This window comes from Papilio xuthus, unplaced genomic scaffold, assembly GCF_000836235.2.
Source record: "Papilio xuthus unplaced genomic scaffold, Pxut_1.1 DF825017.1, whole genome shotgun sequence".
NCBI classification, from domain to species: Eukaryota; Metazoa; Arthropoda; class Insecta; order Lepidoptera; family Papilionidae; genus Papilio; species Papilio xuthus.
Window position 1 is genome coordinate 3,072,305 of NW_013533632.1, and position 21,004 is coordinate 3,093,308.

The 21,004-nt window shown below is 30.3% G+C and overlaps 1 protein-coding gene across 1 annotated transcript in view; it reads right to left on the bottom strand.

The window, feature by feature from the left end:
• Nucleotides 1-811: 811 nt before the first annotated feature.
• Nucleotides 812-21,004, bottom strand: part of LOC106126400 (uncharacterized) — a 29,297-nt gene continuing 9,104 nt past the window's right edge. Inside the window, exons 2-10 of the mRNA XM_013324047.1 lie at nucleotides 20,621-20,715; nucleotides 17,065-17,188; nucleotides 9,885-9,970; nucleotides 7,825-7,920; nucleotides 6,878-6,940; nucleotides 4,859-4,942; nucleotides 1,774-1,915; nucleotides 1,417-1,533; nucleotides 812-1,106 (exon numbers count right to left, since the gene is read on the bottom strand). Of these exons, the coding sequence (XP_013179501.1) occupies nucleotides 1,042-1,106; nucleotides 1,417-1,533; nucleotides 1,774-1,915; nucleotides 4,859-4,942; nucleotides 6,878-6,940; nucleotides 7,825-7,920; nucleotides 9,885-9,970; nucleotides 17,065-17,188; nucleotides 20,621-20,695 (852 nt within the window). The 5' untranslated portion in view covers nucleotides 20,696-20,715 and the 3' untranslated portion in view covers nucleotides 812-1,041. The remainder of the gene's footprint in view (nucleotides 1,107-1,416; nucleotides 1,534-1,773; nucleotides 1,916-4,858; nucleotides 4,943-6,877; nucleotides 6,941-7,824; nucleotides 7,921-9,884; nucleotides 9,971-17,064; nucleotides 17,189-20,620; nucleotides 20,716-21,004) is intronic.

The following is a 21,004-nucleotide window of genomic DNA, read 5'->3' on the forward strand; positions in this document are numbered from 1 at the left end:
TTGCAAGTTGTATAGAAAATAAAATTTACGAAAAAAAAAAGAAATTGTAAAATTAGAAAAAACTTAAAATTGATAATTAATATTTGGTTTATTTTGCAATGTAACGAGATTAGAGCGTATGTTTTTGCATTCTACATTTTTTAATTTTTGTTGAAACAGTGAAAAATCTAAAGCGTTCTTTATTTGTACGTATTCTAAAATGGCCTAATTTATATAATTTTGAATTTATTTATTAGTTTAATTTTATGGAAAAGAAAAATTGATCAAAACATTTTTTAAATTTTGTTACATCTTTTTTACTAAAATTGGCTTTGCCTAAACTCTTCTCAAAATAATTTTGGTTTGTTTTTTTTTTACAAAAATATACTATTTTAGTGTTTCGTGAAAAATTGTTTCATAATGCTTAGAAAAAAAAAAGATTTTTTTATCAATTTGTTTTTTTTTTATAAAATTTTGCCAATTTTTAAATAAAACTTCTAAATTATCATAAACGTTCCAAAGGTTTATATAATTTTGAATTTAACTTAATATCAAATAAATATTAATAAAAAATGTAAACCATATTCTTTCTTTATGAATGGATTTAAGTCCCACGTTACATAACGTATTTTTGTTAATATCGCATTAAGATGGAAATTTGCGATTGAAGGACAAAAACCACAATAAAAAAGAGAGCTTAAGTTAAAGTTGCTCTATTTGTTCTGATATTACTTGATTTTTTCCATATAGATGTTATTAAACAAATTAAATAAAAATAAATAAAGATAAATAAAAACTCAAAAAATTAATATAAATAAAATAAGTGAAACCTAAAATAATTAATATGATGTTAATTATTAATGATGTTAATTTGGATTGATGATAATCTTTGAATGAATGATTGAAACAAAGATAAGATGTTTTCGATTACAATCCATGCCCAGACTATAGATATGAGTCTTTGGTGTCAGCGTCGGCGGGCGGTACTCCGGCGGCAGACATCTTGCGTCGCTCGATGCGCGCGCGAGACACCGGCCGGTAGTACTGCTCGCTCCGACGCCGTCAGCGCTCCGGTGCAGGTGCCTCTGACTCCAGTTCCATCCACAAAGAGCTGATCACACGTGCATCTGCACAAAAATATGGCGCTGTATCCAATTCATAAACTTCCAAGTCCATAAAACTCGTCCAGTACCCCGTAACATTTAATAAAACAATTAAGTTGATACCACTTGATATTTCCGGGTGATTTTGATATCTTATCTTTAGTATAAATATACTGAAATCTGTGGAGAAGTTCACTCATATTCCTTACTATGGAAAAATTGGTACTAAATAACTCTTTTCAGACTAACTTTACATTCGTTATACAAAAATGGGGTAATTATTCTGCTACATTAAAAATTAAAAAAAAAACTTTTTTTTTAAAAATAAATTTACCTGGTTTGTCTTCGACAGTTGCAGGCGCTTCAGTAGCTTCCTCCAAGCAACTCTGTTCATCGGGGAATTGTACGTGTTTCTTTACATGTGTGCGAGACGTTTTTGAAAGTGCGGAAGCTGATTAAAAAAAACGCATCATTTAGTAATTGATATCTTCTAAACATATAAAAGAAATTAGGTAAAGTTTTCTTTTAAGCAACATTAAAAAGGGACAACGCTATTTGTTTAAATATAGTGTTTTAGAAAGATTTGACTTTTATATACTAGTTTTTATTATTGATACGTTATGTAGGCAATATCTGCGGTTCTGTCGTTTTCCTTATCTATAAAAATAAATACTGTATATATGAAACGTACTAATCTTCGTTGGGACCTCGGAATGTTCCTCGGGGTCGCATCTGCTCGGTAGTGGTCGGCCAGCAGATCGACGACGGCCACTTGGTGCCGAACTCGTGGTGGTGGTGAGTTGGGCGGTCGCCGTGTATTGGACCGAGGCGAGCTACGCATTATTACACGATTAAACGTTCACTACAACCTACATATATCAAATACTATAGTATTTATACTCTATTATAGTTAACCTTTTCATTACTTTGGTAACTATAGTATATATACTGCAGTATTCAATATCATCACATCAAATTAATCTATCTCGTAGCAATTATATGGATGCAAGACTTTATTTGACAGTTTTGCACATCATGTAAAAATTGAAATCTTTGAAAAGTTATAGATATTAAATTAATATTAAATTCACTCTACACAAACTAATAAAAATTTGAATTATATAACATATCTCATTTATTCCCAGAAAATAATTATTAATAACACTTTTCTCTCTTTTCACTACAGTACTTAGTACTTATTTACTATTGGTATCGTTTTTAATATATTTTTTTGACAAATAATTATAAAGAACATTTCTGTATTTTTTAATTTCTTTTATTATATAACAGAAATGTTTATATAATATTTATTGATGCTACGAGAATAGATTAAATAAAAATAATTCGCCAAATTATTTCGCTATACGAGCCTCAATGCAAAGTAATCTGTAAGGTCTATCATGAGTAAATTTAATATTACCCAAGACCTTTTCTATAATAATTTAATATTAAAAATTCAAATTAATATTTGCAAATATATATTATTACAAAAATAATTAAATTTATTTTTTTGTCATCACAAAGTGAGCTATGCAGAATGATTATAACTTTGGCCTTGTAATCAATAGAATCGTGTTAATTTTGTTATATTTACAATAAAAAGTATAAAATGCGAACTTACAAGATTTATCCTGGTACAAACTGTGTACTGCAAGGCTGAACAAAGTCGTGTGAAGCATCGAGGTTCGTATAATCTAAACTACGACTGTCTAAACTAATCTCTAACTACATACAACTTTAAATGCAAAATAAACAATAAATAGTAATTTGACATTCAGAGAAGAGAAAACTTAAATTAAGTTGTAAATAGCAAAATAATTTTAAGGATATATATTATACACGTTCAAATAAATACATATATACGTTTTATATATACTCATATGTAGTAATAATGATATGAGTATATAAATAAAAATTAAATCAATCCAACATGGTCTAGATTTTGCAATATATATGCGATTAAAACAGTACATACTAAATATATACCGAATTCCAATTAAAAGCTAAACTATAGGCAAACTACATATATATATACTCCATAACATTAGCTACTGTTTACAATATAACTAAAGAAGTCCAATAGAGCGCCATGTTTGAAATTTGACGGGACTCTGTTTACATAATTTTGATTGCGAATCGAAAAGGATACATTATGTTTCTTATATTGTTGTATTGTAAGTTGGATTAATTTATAAAAAAAATAATAATAATTGAACAAAAATATAGAACATATACATTCTTGTATTTTAAAATATGCTTACTAGAGAGCCGTCTCTCTTATATGACGGCGAACTCTAAACACGTACTATAAACAAATCAAAAGTACATGTTATATAAAATATCCTTTATCAAATATCACATATATTTAAATGACATAACATAGATATATAATCTATAGATATATAATTCGAAGCACAAAAGTGATTTGAAAAAAGGCATCCGGAGATATTTTAGGGTATGCATCAATGTCATCAATCCTCTATTAGTGGTCAAACTTGTATGATTCAAGTCATCTATAGGTTATATATCTATTGGGCAAAAATATTCAAATATGTATTATTTTAATTTCAAATTTATTCAGGGACTTCTAGAAAGTATTTCATTCGTCTCCATATCAAATTGTCGTCTATCGCAATTCGTCTAAACTCGTAGAAAATGTTTAAGGAGTGCTGGGAAAATCGTCTATTGGATTAACAGGTTTTTACACTTTATAAAAACTTGTTTTTAACCTATAGTAAGTGTCTATGTAGGCTATATTCAAAAAAACTAATCCGTCTTATTATAAAAAATGCTAATATTAACGTTTTTTTTGCAGTAGAGTGAAAATTTACTGCAAATTGCTAAATGTCCAATAAACATATCTAAATATGTTATTCATTTTTTTTTATATCATAAGGTGGCAAACGAGCGAGCGGCCACCTGAAATCGCTGAAATAGCGAAGTGACCGTTGCCCATTGACATACGCAATTGCATATGCGTTGCCTACCTTGAATCGACGGAGGAGAGAATGCACAGAAAGAAACTATCTTCCCTTTCCATGCATCCTCTCATCCGGAAAGTCCACTTCCACTTTCCATCTTTTCCTTATAAGAAAAAGGGTTGGTAGGGAAAGAGGACTAAATTAGGCCTCCGGGACGCACACTCACGCAGACGAAACGTGGAATTGCTTCAACTTCACGCCTGTCTTATATGTGATTTAAAAACAAAAGTATTGACTTAAAACACTGTTTAGTACTTATTACGTACGTAAGAAAATAAGCTCTTAATAGATTAAGTATGCATCTTAATTCAATAACGTGAAGGTGCCTTCGTTACAAAGATTTATTTTGTTACTACAGACGCTGATGACGTCATCATCAACTCACTATACGTCACCACCGTGGGGCTCGGAGCTTACCCAAAGTTAGGCCACAGTCAACCACGCTGGCCCAGTGCGGGTTGGTTGACTTCACACATATGTTTAAACTTCTTCGCAGATATGTGTAGAGTGCATCACGATGTTTTCCTTCACCGTAAGAACGTCGGATAAATATACATATGTAAATCGAAAACCGAAAAACACATAGGTACATGGCGGGATTCGAACCCAGGACCTGAAGATTACAAGTCAAGTGCTTTAGTCCCTGAGCCACCGACGCTGATGACGTAAATTAAAAAAATAACTTTGTTAAATTATTATTTTTATAATAAGACGGATAAAGTTACCTGACTTAAATTTTCTTTCTTAACATTCGCTTCATTATTTTTTTTTATAAAATATATTAACCATACTTACGCGATCGTTGTTGTCGAAAGCAGCAGTGCCGCGGCCAGCGAGGTACTCTTGGAATTGCGAAATCACGCAGAGCATAGTGTAAACCTATAAAGACATACAAAATTTTCATACCCACTTTATAAAAGATATTAGGATATTGTAATTACCCACATGATCGTTGTTATACTAATTCCTGAAACAAAGATTAGTTATTATACGAGTATATTTCAACTTATTTAGTGCAACCGAGTCGACTTACACTCACACCACACTTATTAATTTAAATATATCACTTTTTCCGTTTTTACGTTATAGAGATTTATCGAATATTCAACAATAAAATAGTTATGTTTAAAAAGCGAAGATTATTTGCCGTTTTATTTTTAAGTCGACAAACGCCGGCTTTCGAAAGCTCTTCATCTTAAGTTTTTTACCCGCCTAGGAAAGGAATCTCTTTCAATTTAAAACCGGATGTAAGTTAATACGGAGTTTAAAACTTGATTTACTTGAAGTAGGAGAAAATTATGACACGACTTGAGTTTTATTTTTTTTATTTTTAGGCGACAAATTTAGTTGACCCAGTGCGCGAGTAACGATCGTTATATGTCTGTTAATATGTAAAACTTACTTAGAGATAGAAAATTACTCAAAAGTCAGCTAAATCCAACAACAATGTTTTGGCATTAACAGGAAGTTGCTAACGAGGTCTTCTAATATATTTTGACCTGCAGACACCGGGTCATATAATTTTATCGGACTATAACGCGTTTACACGACACGACAAATACTCTCATAATAGAGTTCAATTGTTGTACGAACAACATTGTACCGTATTGAGTACGCAGGACGTACGCGTGGTTGCGGTCAGGTTCTCATCAAGCAGACAATATGCAATCTATTTCAGTTGTATTGAAGGATGAATATGCGTACAATCACGACAAAAAGTGTCTAAAAAAAGCTCTTTGGATCAATATTAAACATATACATGAAGCAAATAATAATAAACGTTTTTTCAGACCCATATATGAGTCCATAAAAATCAAAGTACAATTTAATTACACGCAATAGATATGAATATGGTATTGACTAATAAACTAAAACGTAATAGACTGGACATCCGATCATATGGTCGTCGTCTTAAATCTTGTTAAAAAGATTCAACAACAATGGTTGAAAAATTAAAATATTATCATGAACCATATCCTAGCAAATAGCTAGAATTTGTTGGGTAAGATAACAAAATAATATTAGTAAAATTTCATATAATTTGCTAATAATTTTATCATAAAAGACAACATAATAAATAAAGTTGACTGTTTATATTTCTCCATAACGTATTTTAATATATTCTTGGTTACGTTTGGAACTATAGGTAATGTTTTCCTTAAGGAGAAGCTATCCAGACTAAGAGAAAACTTAGTATCAACTTTAACTTCAATAACACAATATTTTTAGTTGTCATACCTTCGTCATATACCAAAAGCGTTAATTGATATGCCTACTTAAATATAAATACGTTTCGTCTATCTGTCTGTATGTAGTCTGGGAAACCGCAACTTTCAAACTATTCAAACAAATAGTTTAAATGGTACGAGCGTCGAGAATGTCTTTGCCGGCGCACTGTGTGAACTACTGCGACAAACGTAAAGTCATGCATGTTGTTAAACTCAATACGAAAGTTTTAACTTCAGTTCATAATTTATAATTAATATAATGAATTTCATTGATCATCAGCTCACTATACGTCCCCACCGAGGGGCTCGGAGTCTACCCTAAGTTAAGGGTGATAAAGCCATAGTCAACCACGCTGGCCAAGTTCGGGTTAGTTGACTTCACACATACGCCGCCTTACTTTTACGCCAGATTTACTGCATACGCTTGAAGAACTGTTACAATTATTGCATTTAATTTTATCATACAATTAAAATCGAATCCAAATATTTACCTAATAATAATTTAATGTAAGAACGCGTGAAAGATTTCCTTAGACCTATTGGTGGATGCGTAGCTTAATTAGAGTGTAAAAAACTGAAAACTTACGTTCAGGACGATGATGAAAAAGTCGAGAGTGAAGAGAAAAGAAGTTATCGGGTTGAAGTTCAGCTGTTGAAAAAAAAACATTTTAATGTCAGTATTAATTTTAAAAAGATATAAATAATATGCTTGTGTAAGAAATTATTATTTTTATTGTTACATATATTAATATTCAAACAAAGTAGTCATTTTGTATTGTTGGGTAATTTTGACATGGGATAGGAAAAATTGGGCCACGAGTTTATCTTTTGAATAAAGAAGTAGGTCGCGTTTGTCGATACACCGCTTTTAGAACTTCGGTTACCATATCTACAAATAAAACGATGTCACCAATCAAATCTAGATATGAGAAAAATATGAAGTTATTAAAAACATGTCCACTCCAATTCATTTAAATTTTCACCGTAGTTATATTTTTTATAGGTATTTTTTTCGATTAGTTTTATATTTTACAAATCATTCGTTGACCTATTTGTCTTTTTATGAATAACATGATTTTTCCCAACGGAATATTCAAACAAAAAAACTTGTCAACGCATTAGTATGCTGAAGAAATTCAATTCCAAGGCATGACGAAAATATTTAAAGATGAAGTAAAATATTTAATTATTCTCGTTGAGTGACATTTTTTATCGTTTAACATTTATTGAGTTTAAATTGTTTATTTTTAATTAAACTTGATTATATAATATTCAAGCATCTTTAATGTATGAACAAAGTTTCTTTGTCGCGCCTTCACTTAACGTGTTCGTATTTCGTGTGAGACCGAGCGAGGGCGCCCTTTATTGATTTTATCATTTATTTTTTAGTTATGTTTCCTTCTGTAATTATGGAATTGATTGATAACTATAGATATTTATTCTGTTGATTGATATTTAATGTTTTATTAATTATTTTTAAAATTGGTATTATGTGTTTAGTATTTATCTTACTTCATTCTATGTATTATTTACCGTTTGCAGGTAGAACAGATAGACCAGGTTGATAACTTCAACGAGAGTCTCCAGTGCCATCGACACGATCCACGGCAGCAGCAGAAACTTGATGTTCTATAACAATATGCTATATTATACATTAAAGTATTTATTAAATACATATTGTACATCAAATAAATTGTATGCCAATTATTTTTACTTCCATTCAGTTCAATAACTCACGCTTGTAACCAAGAGGTGTAGACAGTGGCCAGGGATCTCTATTTGGCACGGTCCTGACACGCCTCTCTCGCTTCTTCAACATTCATACTATGTTTGAAAGATTTTTATCAATCTAGACGTTATAAATCCGTCTGGATGATATTTATATTCATTTATTTGAATAACTATGGATGTACTAGTTTATTTTGTAAATTCCCAAAAAAAACAATAAATTTTAGAAAAGGTTCCAATGAACGCGCATTTTTATTCAAAGTGATAAAAATATTTAACAAACAAAAAAATGTTTTTTTTGGAAACTTTGTGGTGACATGATTGTGAAAAAATGTTCTTTTATTCCGACTCTTGTTCACGAAAACTTTCATACATCAACTGATAAAATCGAGCGGTTATATATAACCATTTATATACTTACTTTACGCTGATAATTATCAAAAAATATTTGAAATAAAAAAAATATTTTTTTTTGGTCTTATTTCGATATTTACAAATAGTCAGGGAAAATTTTAATTTATTATATCAATAGCTTTATAGGGGTCAGTGATCGTTTTTATTTTTAATTTATTTTCTTGTTAAGTTTTAAATCTATAAATTGAATTCTAAAGAGAAAACTTAAACATAATTATATTTAGTTTCATTAGACTTGGCTAAAAAATAACGTTATATTTTATTATATTTACGTTAGTTACATAACCATACCGAATAATCATGCACTGCCTTAAAATCTGTGTTTAAAAAAAGTTTAACTCATTGTCTAAAAAAAAATGTTTTTGCACAAATGTTTCGACGATGAAATCTCTCGGTTATACCTAAATACCGTAACTATTGGTGTTGTGGACACAATAAAGAGGTCAGCGTGTTAACAGGCGATGTTGTGAGTATAGTCAACATTAAATAATAGTCTTTTGTAGACACTAGTTCACTAATAAAATAAAAATATGAAACAATATTTTAGGTAAAGAGGACCAATGTCTATTATTAATCGGCTTTGTCTTATTATCTATTAAATGCTATACAAATAATAATGGTATACCGTTTGATATTACTTTCCTGATACCTTACTTATGTCTTTAATCGATAATTAATTAGAAGTAAAAAGCTTTTAAATAGTTAAAAAAAGAATGAATTTCGTACAGTACAATATAACACGTGAAAACGCGAAAATGTTGTGAAAAAACAAATCGAAACGCGCCGCTCGGAATCCGCTAGGCAGTGTTCAAAGGACTTCCTGACAAACCATCGCACAAAGCAATGTTTCCCCTCGTGTTTACAATTCTAGGAAGGCTGGCAAAAGGACATATGATGCATACAGTGCAGTGGTGCATTATATTTGGTTTAAATAATTTTTATTCTATAATAATTAAATGAAATTTATAAAAAAATTGAGTTAATGAAAAATTTGTTTGATACGAGTTTACAAATGTACAAAGATATTCGAAAATAATTGTTTTAGAGCGGACATTATAAACATTTTATTAAGCATAAACTTTAGTAACTCTATCACCATCTCAAGTGTCAAAGTATAATACGAAACTGTACCGAACAGTATAATTTTGTATATTATGTCGTGTCTATTAATATTGAAATATGTGTATAAATACACAATTTTTTCGTTTTAAATTAAAAATAACATAGAATAAAATCGTATTTCTTGTGCTCTCTATTAAAACATTTATGTAGATCCCTTTCACTTTTTTTTGCTTTGCACAAACAATGAAAACAATATACTTATGTTCAGTTATATCAGCTATGAACAGTCACGTCGAAAGTACACAAGTTTTCCACCTAATTGTATAATGCGTATGAAATCACATTATCACCGAAATGTTTAGAAAATTAACGTGCGGGACTGTACATACCTTGTAAACGCCCAGAATTAAAAGAGCGCAGGAAATGAGTCCCAAAGTGCTGCAGGCCAGTAGAGTGATATTCAAAGATACGGTAACTGCAACAAAAACATCTCAAAAATCATATACACTGTAATGATGAAGCCTTGATAACGTAGTTCCTCTGTTCGATGTCTCTTCACCATTGTTATTAGTAGGCAAAATAATCTTTTTTTCAATCCAATCGTATTCCTGTGTCTTGTTCTATGCTATAAATTAAATATTATTCGCACAGCATAAAATAACAACTATATAAAAAGTCACATTCTACGTCTACTTTAATATAAGAGACATAAATAAATCAATACATTTATTACAATAATAAAGCATTCGTTATATCAGAAATTTAATTAGTTACATGGACCACAAAACCTACGCCATTATTCGAATAATCAGTCTGGCATAGTACAGTTGCAATTAAAAAAATACTGAAACAAATAACAGGCGTAGTTCTGCGATTCATTTAAAATAAAATAATAAAACATTGTGAAACTAAACTAAGAATACACAATGAATACTTTAATAAAATGCAACTAAAGTAAAAATTTACTATTATTACTTTACAAAGCTAGTTACAACAAACACTAATATCTAACATGCTAGTATATTGTAAAAATGACATTCTAACTAAATGGATAATGAATTCAATATTTTATGAATCAATTACAAAAGAGCTTTGATTTGCGACAAAACATTAAACACTGTTATTTGGTAATTACCAGAAAAAATATAACATAAATAGTTGTTGGTAATAATCGCGTATTAGAAATAAATATGCGACTCAACAAAAATATCCTACAAAAAACCTAATTAATGGTCAATATATTAGTGTGCGTACGCGCACACACACATATATAAATCTTAATTACTCATAATAAACCGTATTGAAATTTACCTACTCCCAACATATGACATTAAAAAGACAATTTTGTAAAACTAAGGTACAATTTTAAGTAAGGTAACAATTTTGTAATACGTTTTTTCAGGATTTTTTAAAATCTTTAATTTATTATTTGTCATCTTTGATTAAGAAATAATGACTGTATATTTAACATCTTATATGTATTCTACATCATTTGAATTTCTTCTGGTAATTAAAAAATAACCGTGTATGATACGTGCATTTGAAAAAGTAAGATCTGGTCAAGTGACCACTTGCAATACAAAAACAAGGACACTTGGTTTTTTTTAAATTAACAATTTGCGATACCTTATCATTGTTACCTTTAGCCGATTTTACATACATATATTTTCGCTTGACCTTCCTTAAATTTTCGTATACCAGACGTTCAAACAATGCGATTTTTATCCGTCCAAAAACAATCATTCTTGTAAAAAATATCTCACCGAACTACACCGTTCTTTTTAACGTCGCGCCTTGTATTCTAAACGTTAAAATTGGTATTTATCTAAAAAGTCCTGTTTGCAATACCTGACTCTTGTTTTTATGTAACTATATTTTGGGAAAAGTATATAATGTATGTTCTCTAAAAATATTTATTCCATGAAATTTGAAAACAGGACAACGTTCCTTATCAATGCAAAGACACGCTTACATATCCTAGCAAACTCTAACATCATGAGATATTTTTTCTTACAAACTTTTTTTACTACCTCACCCATGTTTTGCTTGAAAATTTATTTCTCACCTATCTTACCTTCTCTCTACAAAACAAAAACTAGTACCGCATTAAAAATCATTTGTAGTCACCTTTAAAATCGTCTGTACTCTAAATGCTTAAAGTAGTCCGTGTATCACAACCTTTATATCTATATAATCGTTATTATTCTGAACCCTAAGGTAATAACCTACCCTGTCCATTTAAATTAATCTTTATTAAGTATATAAAGTTGCATGTCTTATGTATTATCGATTTAATAGGATGAAGCCACTAGAACACTGTCGCGAAAGTGAAGCGTAATGCGAATGACATGGAATGCCAAATTTGAACACAGAGTTACTTAAGATTAAGCGTTGCGCTGTAAGCCCAGCTGATATATGGTACGCTAAAAAGAAACCAAATCTATGCTTTGGTAGTATTTCAATAGAGTTTGCTTTGGTTCCGGTTCGCTTAAGCGGCAGTGTATTAGAGGTTTATTTGCAGTTCTGAAATGGTGTACCTTACCGCATTACCTAAGGTACACGAAATGAAAAATATTTTTTCATAATAACTTACTTAAAATCGGAACTAACTATGACACTCAGAGAAAGAATACAAACCGCATGACCGCCTCATCAAAATTGATTCAGACGTTAAGGCTACAGGCAGCCAAAACTGTATACACAAACCTACACGCGAAAAACATTATCTATCTAAGGCAGTCGGACAAAAAACAACATTGTTACCTTTCCTTAGAATCTTCTCATTTAATAATATCAAGGAGAAAGCGATTCCACACACATATCTTTATGAAATGCATGCAGAGTGATCGCAAAGTATTTTCTCATACAAGAATACACCAGAAGAATGATAATGCTGTACAGATTATCTAATTCATTCTACTCGTATGAAATGATGTGTAAATTGAAGCAAATAAAATATGAATATCAGCATTTAAATAATATAAACAAATGGTCAGTATGTATGATATATATAAAAGGACATACCATAGGGATGTTCTAGCTGGAAGCGTCTGACAAAGCTGGGGCTTTTCTTTTCTACAAGCCACAATTTCGCAGTACGCCACAGCATATCAGGGACCGTGTCGTTTGCAACGCCTCTCCCGTAGAACAGAACTGGGGAAATGATACTTAAATTTGTATCGGATCTTGGAACAATGACACAGTAAAATATAAAGAAGTTGGCGTGTATATTCCTTACTTACTGTTGTCCAGAACGATTTTACGATGCCAAAGATATTATAATTTTGAAAAAGTTCTGGAGGTGTATTAATCTTGAAGACCAATTTGAATTTATTCCTGATTCGATAATTAAGATAAAAAATCAATTACGTATAATAAATACGTAATCGATTCTACTTGGGTCAGCAACACGTCAACTTCGAGTCTTTATCAATCGATGATTAAATCGTTTGACGAAGGCTGAACAATAAAATTCTTATTCATACATATAATTTATTATAGTAATATTAATTATAGTTTTTAGGTAGATTTAATTTAAGATGATTTTCGTAAAATGCTAGTCACGTTTGCTTCAGTTGGAAAATTCAAAAGATTCTGGATACGCCGACTTGAAGCTTTAATTTCCAGAAAAATTGAGAAGGGAGAGAGATGAAAGAGAGAGTATTCATTGTGCAAAAGAGGGATTAAAGAAATTAGCACAAATACTTCTATGATTACCGCTTACAAAATCAGGAATGAAAGTTCCAGAAGATTCTATCTCCGATTATTCAATTCTCATATACATTTATCTGACAGGAATATCAGCCCACTATGAGGCCGAGGACACAAATAACAACCACATTTAGATCAATAATTTGACATTCCTTAAAGACTGGTATTTGTAAATAACACTGGAAGACGAAATAATTGGTATAACGACAGAAAAAATCTTTTCATTATGAAAAAAAGTAGATTTAATTGCAAAAAATCTATCGATATAAAGAAGCAAGTCGATGTGATAAGTATTTCTTAAAATGAAAATACTTTATTCAAAAGTTGTTTAGAAAACAATAAGCCAATTGGCGTTTATAATTTGAGTGGCCACTCTAAATAACAAACGCCTTTTTCTGAAGAAATTTACAAAACACTTAGTTAATCGTCTTTAGTATAAATGCTCAAAGAGGATTTCGGAAAAATATACGTCCATTTTATATGATAAGTGAATTTTAGTGTCCTTTTTTGTCACTATAAGCTGTGCCCGCGACTACGATCGCTTGAAATACTTGTCTTCTGGTAGCATTTTAATTAATTAGTTTACTTATTTTACTTAAACTTATAAATGTTTACCACATAACATTATTTACAAAAAATTCAAAAAACCTTACATATTCCCATACAAGCTTTCATCCCTTATTACTTATTGTTATTTTTCACCCTTGAGGGTGAAACTTTTGAATGTCTTATTTATTTATATCAAATTAATAGCCTAAAAATAATTTTTGAGATTCGAACTATAAAAAAGATACTTCCATACAAATTTCAATCCCTTTCAACTCTTATAGTCCTTTTTTTAATTAAAAAGTAGCCTATGTCCTTTCTCAGGCTGTAGACTGTGTACCAAATTTTTATTTAAATAAGTAATTTTTACGAGAAATCTAGACAGAATTACTTTCGCATTTACAATATAAAGTAAGGATTAAAATAGATAAATCAACAAAATATGATAGGATAAAATTAGAATGAGCAATAACGAATCCGTAAAGATTAGAATTTAATTACGAAAGACTCTAAAAAATCTGCTTTGTAATTAACACAAGAGTTAAGACTATGATAAAAGAGCTAGATTATAATGCATGTTATATAGGAAAACCTTAAAAATAGCTATAGTTCAGTGCAGGTACTATGTGAACAGATTTATATTGGTGACTAAGGTAGTGAGATATTAAACAAAGTAAAAAAAAATGTGATGTGCAGGAAATGTGATCAGTTTCATGCAAAACAAAAACTTGCAGATTGCAGTAAATTAAATATCTTATTTACATCCATTGAATATATATTCCATGTTTTCTTAAGATATTTTTTATTTAAATAAATATGAATAGATAAATAATTAGAATGAAACGACTGAAGATCATTAATGTAAAAAATAGTTTTATGTATGACTTATGGTAGGATACTTATGACGAAAAAGATAAAGGTAAGATATAGTTAATATAATAAAAAGTAGAAGATAAATAAAGGATATATCAGTAAATCAGCCATTTACCTAATACCTTCCAACTATAGAATTGTGATGTAACTAACTTTTAGATTTTAGAAATGTTCGATGCATTTGTAACTAAATTTTGTAGTATTTGGTTCAACTTTATTAAAGAACCAAATTACTTTAAATTCCTTTTTTCATCTATAAGAGTATAATATATGTAAATCTTAATATTTTTGTCGCTTGAAACTAAATATATTTTTCATGTTTAAGCGACTTTTCTATTAAACCAAATGGTTGAGGGTTAATAAAGATAAAATATTTGTTCAAAACTACTTTAAGAAATTAAAAAAAAGTAGTCTATAATATGCCCGGGAGCATCAGCAATCAAGTCCCGTCAAGTCAAGTCGTTCCGGATAATACTCGGAACAGCCGCAGCATTCCGGACAGACGGACAAAAATTAAAAAAAAAATTGGTGTCATTATCAGCAACGAAAACACATCACGTGTACGATATATGATTTTTTCTGGATATTATACAAAGACTCCAATTACAATAATATACATGGATTGTTAATTAGTAAAGACACAGTTTTACATTACTGTTAAGACAATTCAATGAAAACCTTATTAAATATCCTCTCGTTTTATCAAACGACTTTTGAAAGCACAAATACAGTGCGAAAAAATGGCAACGACACATCGTTCCACACCTCTTTTATAATCTTATACTCACTAGATGTATTGAAAAATGGAAATGTTCGTTATGAACGATAAATTCCAACCTCTTTTATATGGAATGTTTATGTCTAAGGAATGAGATATTGCTAATAGCAACATGGAATCATTTTCAAATGGAGAATTAGTAAAAACTGTAAGCATTACTATGAAAGTTAGCTAAGCCTTTGGACTTTGCTGTTAGCAGCTAAAATGTTCTAAGTTACAAAGCGAAGAATGGACCTTATAATGTCCACGAACGATAACGACTATGTCGAATAAAGTCACTGTTAAATAAGATTCGAAAGAGACGTTACCATAAAAATAACTTTATTGTGTTAAGATATTGATAAACTAAAAAGAATTTTACACTTTTATTATTATATATCCACTGCTGAAGTATGTTTAAAATATATATTAATTATCTTTAATCTTTTTGGTTTATCAATCTTTGTTTTAATTGTGCTATTTCGTTAAATCTATACTAAAATTAATTTCGACGACCAACAGTAAGTCTATGTTTCTTTAAAAATGCTAAAATATAAAATAAAACTATTTGTTCTGTTCTGAAAAAAGGAACCTTATATCTTTTAAAACTTAAAATATCACTGTATACATCTAATTCGCTATAACTTGTATATAAGGCAGGTATTAAATTAGCTGTAACTTTTTACATATAAAATCTATTGCCTTTATCAAGAAACATTATCCTAAGTAAGCGATAATTCTTATTCATATTAAAGTCGCGGGCGAGGACGCGTGTGCCGGTGAGCTAATGATAGTCTCTGTCGATGTACTAGCGGCAATAACAAATATATGATATTTTATCAAAGTGTTCACATCTAACTAGCGGAGGAGCTCGCGATTTAAACGCAATCTAAGTATAATCGGTTTGACGATAACGCCTGGAGCAAATGTGAACACGCGCCTGCGACTGCGCTCGCGCCCGCGCCCTCGAATTCGTAATACGACGCAACGTGATGCTTAAAAACTAAAGAATTATATTTGTAGCCCACGTTGCTTATATCATCTTTTATGGATTATTTATGTTCTGTCGCATATTATGATCGCGTTGCGTCGCGTTTTTCGTTCACCTAGGTTAATGATTTATCTTGGTGAATAGTAGGTTACTTATTTAAATCTTTTATCAGTATTGCATTTATTTGTATACAGTGAAGCTTACTGTTGATCGTAATATGGTAACAACATGCTAAATTCATTTCTTTAGCATTATTTGAAGCTGTTATTGACCAGCCCAAATCTGTACTATACCTTTATACCCCTTGAAAAGTTTTTGATCAAGATTTGAATATTCAGGCCGTTGATTTACTGTAACTATTTTCGCTAGAATCATTAGTTTGATTAATTTTGTTTCTTTATTTATTTCCACTACTTGTAATAATTGATGTCATTAAAAAGATCTCATAAGCCAATCAGGATCTTTATGTACGGCAATTCATTGTCTCTTTATATTAAAAGGAATTAGAAAGAGACAGTAGATTAGTCTACTGCCATTTTTTTTGTACTTAGGAGATATTCTTAAGATTTCATGACCCATAACCCCATTGGTACTAGCTGACTGGGATTTGAAATCCGAAAGTCAGGTTACACGTTGACTGACGACACTTAACCTATTGCCTATACTATCAATATATCTATTTAAAACTTACTGGGTGTAATCTTGTCTGGCTCCAAGAAGCTCTCCGACTCGGGTTTGGTCATCTGCCCCGACAGGTAGCGATGCTCCACCTCGATGAAGTGACCCATGGTGACAATGGTCACGATAAAATATATCTATAGAACAAATATAAATTAATCACGAATACTAACTAAACTAAGGAACTATACTAAGGATTCAACTTAGCATCATTTAGTTAGACTATAACCGTAGAAAAACGTCGTAATGCCTTATCATAGATGTGTTTAAAGTAAACGAAAAATATGTAAAAGAAAATATGTTTTTACTAGGTGTCGCGCGTGACTCCGTCCGCAGGATTAAAAATAGATGTTGGCCGATTCTCAGACCTACTCAATACGCTCACAAAATTTCATGAGAATCGGTCAAGCTGTTTCGGAGGAGTATGGGAACGAAAGATGTGACACGAGAATTTTAAATATAAGATAACGGATAGATTTTTTTAAGTTTACAAGATAAAGATAAGTTACATTTCAGTCAACTCGAATTTAAAATGATGTACATTTTTATATAATTACCACAATACCAAAGGAAGTTATATTTCTGTGATAATAATCGTATATTTGTTCTTTGAACATCACATACCGATTCTTGTACAAGATGTTTAATATATTTAGGTCAATGTCCTATACAGATGTAGATATATTAAGCAGTGTGTTCTCGCCTTTCGGCAAAGGGCGAAAATTAGTTACGGATGTATTTAATCCGGCACAAGCTTCACGGAATGTTTGTTTCTCTTACAGATAAAAGGGACGTTCCTTATAATTTCCTTTACCATCGATCTTCTGTTGTATTACATTGATCGAGCAAATTTTATTTTATTTAGAAATGAAACATAAATACTTTCTAATAAGTAAAATTGCATCCTCTTCATTATATGTTGTTTAATAATTTTTTTTGTTTGTTAGCAAGTTGTAATGATAACAGATATACTGCATTAAATAACATTAAAAGCCTTAACTATAAAGGCTTTTAAGACTCAGCTAAATAATTTACTCTCTATTATATGTATTAGAATGTTTATCCTTTGCAAAGAATCATACATAATCGTTTTTCTGTATTCAATTCATTCTAAAAGTATACAAAGGATTGCAACGTTTCCTTTTGTACGAAAAAATCCCGAAAACAATTTTTATCCGACTGACTAAAAGATAATGTGTTTGCGCGTATTTTTTTAGTTCCTTTTCGTGTAAGTTCCTTTGTGACAGCCTAGAGCCTAAATGAATTAACCGATTTTGAAGATATGACATTATATCTTCTATCGAGGAGTGTCATATGGTATGTGCAGTATATTCCGTCGGTACTAAACCAATTCAGTGGACGTAATAGAATTCCTTATTAGTGTAAAACGAGTTCAAGTCTAACTCACCATAACTTTTTTTAACATTGTTGAATCATTTTTTCCTGTATTTTTCGAGTAAATTCTAAAATAATAATGTGTTTTATCTTAAATTAGAGCTTATTAAGATTATAATTTAATTTTTTAGAAATCATTGTTTTAAAAAATAACCAATAGATGGCAGTGTCATTATTTAGAGCCGCAGTCAGTCGGGATTTTGATATTTATTTTTCTACAGATTATTGAAAGTGAAAATATTTCTATCGTTGTTATATTTGAGTATTAAGTATTTATGAGACAAAGATGGCCTTTTCACGAAGTCCTTATGTGTATCGATTATACATTCCAACAGGTAAATTATGTGACTATTCCAGACTTTTTATGACGCCATTACATAGGTTTACAACCTTGTTTAAATTGCTTTCAAATACTCGTATACATTTGATATTCGAAGAAGACTGTATGACATATGTATATACGTTATAATTACAAGTACATAAGGCCATTAAAATTAATTAGATTTCTAATCACTTTCTTTTTTTTTCCCTACATTTAAATTGTAGTAGACGTATATTATAGTTTTAGAATTGATTCCTATCAGACTTGTATTCATTTTTCTTTGTAATATTTTAAACTTGATTATAGAAAATTATCAAAACACTCAATATTGATTTAAAAGTACGGACCTCTTTCGCTATGGAATTATTAATCGTGAAGCAAGGAATGAAAAGGAGGAAACACTTCAGCCAAATTATGAATTCAATTTCCTATAGGCGAAAAATATCGATTCATTTTCTTTGCGTATTACATTTCTAAATAATTTGTAACAACTTAAAAGTAAATTATAAATAATTTCCATTCAATAAATAAGACTTTATATTTGAAATTCATTAGAATTACTTTAATAATTTGTGTTTTATTGAATAATGAATACATTATCAACGAAACAATACTCTTGGAATTTATTTGTATCCACTCACACTTAACATTTGACTGCGTAGTGTTTACTTAGCTTTTTCTGTCCTAAAATGACGCAAACTCGATCGATGTAAGTTGATCTTAGGCGTTCCCTGGCTATCACTTTTACACAATAGTATTCCGTCAGTCTTTCTTATTCAGTACTTCTCAAAAGTCATCAATACTAATAATGGTGGATATTCAATGATGTACGAATACCAATATTAAGCCAGATTGGCACTAAAACGATAGGTATTGTAACTAACTTTCCATTACAAGACATTTAACCCTTATCTTCATTTTGTATAGTATATCATACATACAACTTTATATAAATATACGATCACTATAAAATAATTTTTAACTTCGTGTTTTTTAACTTTGTTTTTTGCTTTTCTTCTTAAAGAAATCTTGCCACAATACGGGTTAAAATGACCGAAGAAATATAACTTCGGAATATTTGACTAAATTTTCTCTGATTTTTTTATATATTTCAAGAGGCATCACTAACATTACATAACTTTCGAAACGCGTTTCATAGAGGTATTATTTATCTTTGGTAAACTTATAATTTTATGTAAATTTATTGACCTAGATCCATAAATTCCGAGAGCGGTTTATCATAAATCTTTTACCGTTGATCCATATCCTTATTTCTTTTATGACAAAGCGTCGCGACGAAATCGAAATTAATTTTCGTTCGCGGAGATACCATTGGTAAATTTGGAAATGGAAAATTTGTTATCATAAAAATAATATGTTACTCTATTTAATTATAGTACTGTAGCTTCGACGCTATTTAGATCTAGACTATAAAATGCTATCATTATCGGTTAAACGTCTTTTCACATATATACATGTTTAGGTTATGAAATTGGATGTGAAAAAAGATAAATAAAAAGTTTGTCAATGTCTTGAATTGATGATGATGATGTCAATGAACTTTTTGGAATTCAAATATTTTAAAACGAAACTTAAACGCAGGTCAAATATTTCAAGAAATATTTGACTATCATAATCAATATATAAACAGAGCCACATTCGATTAACAATATCGATAACTTTCTATACTGTTACCTGCACTCGAGTTTATATCTTAACATATTTTGATGTTTCTACATGGTATATCGATTATCAAATGTAACTCTGTCAACAAGAAACTGTATATGTCATGGAATAACTATTTTATATCATAATAATATAATCTATTTACTGTTTAAATTATTATAATTACCATAGTATATAAGGCCGATGCATAGCACCCGCGCCGCAAGCTACGCCAACAGCAACATGATTTAATAATCGGCATCTTGATAGTTTTTGCTGATCCTAGAAACAAACATTAATCTTACTAATAATGTAAATGCGAATGTTTTTAAGGATAGATATTTTTTAGAAGGTATCTCTAGAACGACTGCATGAAACTCGCTGGTATTTGTAATTTTTTTTTTATTTCCGCGCAGACTGAGTCGCGGGCGCCAGCTAGTTAATAAAAGAGTTGTACACAAATACCACATGCACATACATGTGTGCATAAAGTATTTATCTGTGAAAGTAGTAATCGTGCGCATGCATTGCCGCTGCCGTTAATCTGCGCTCAGTTTAAACTTACATAGTG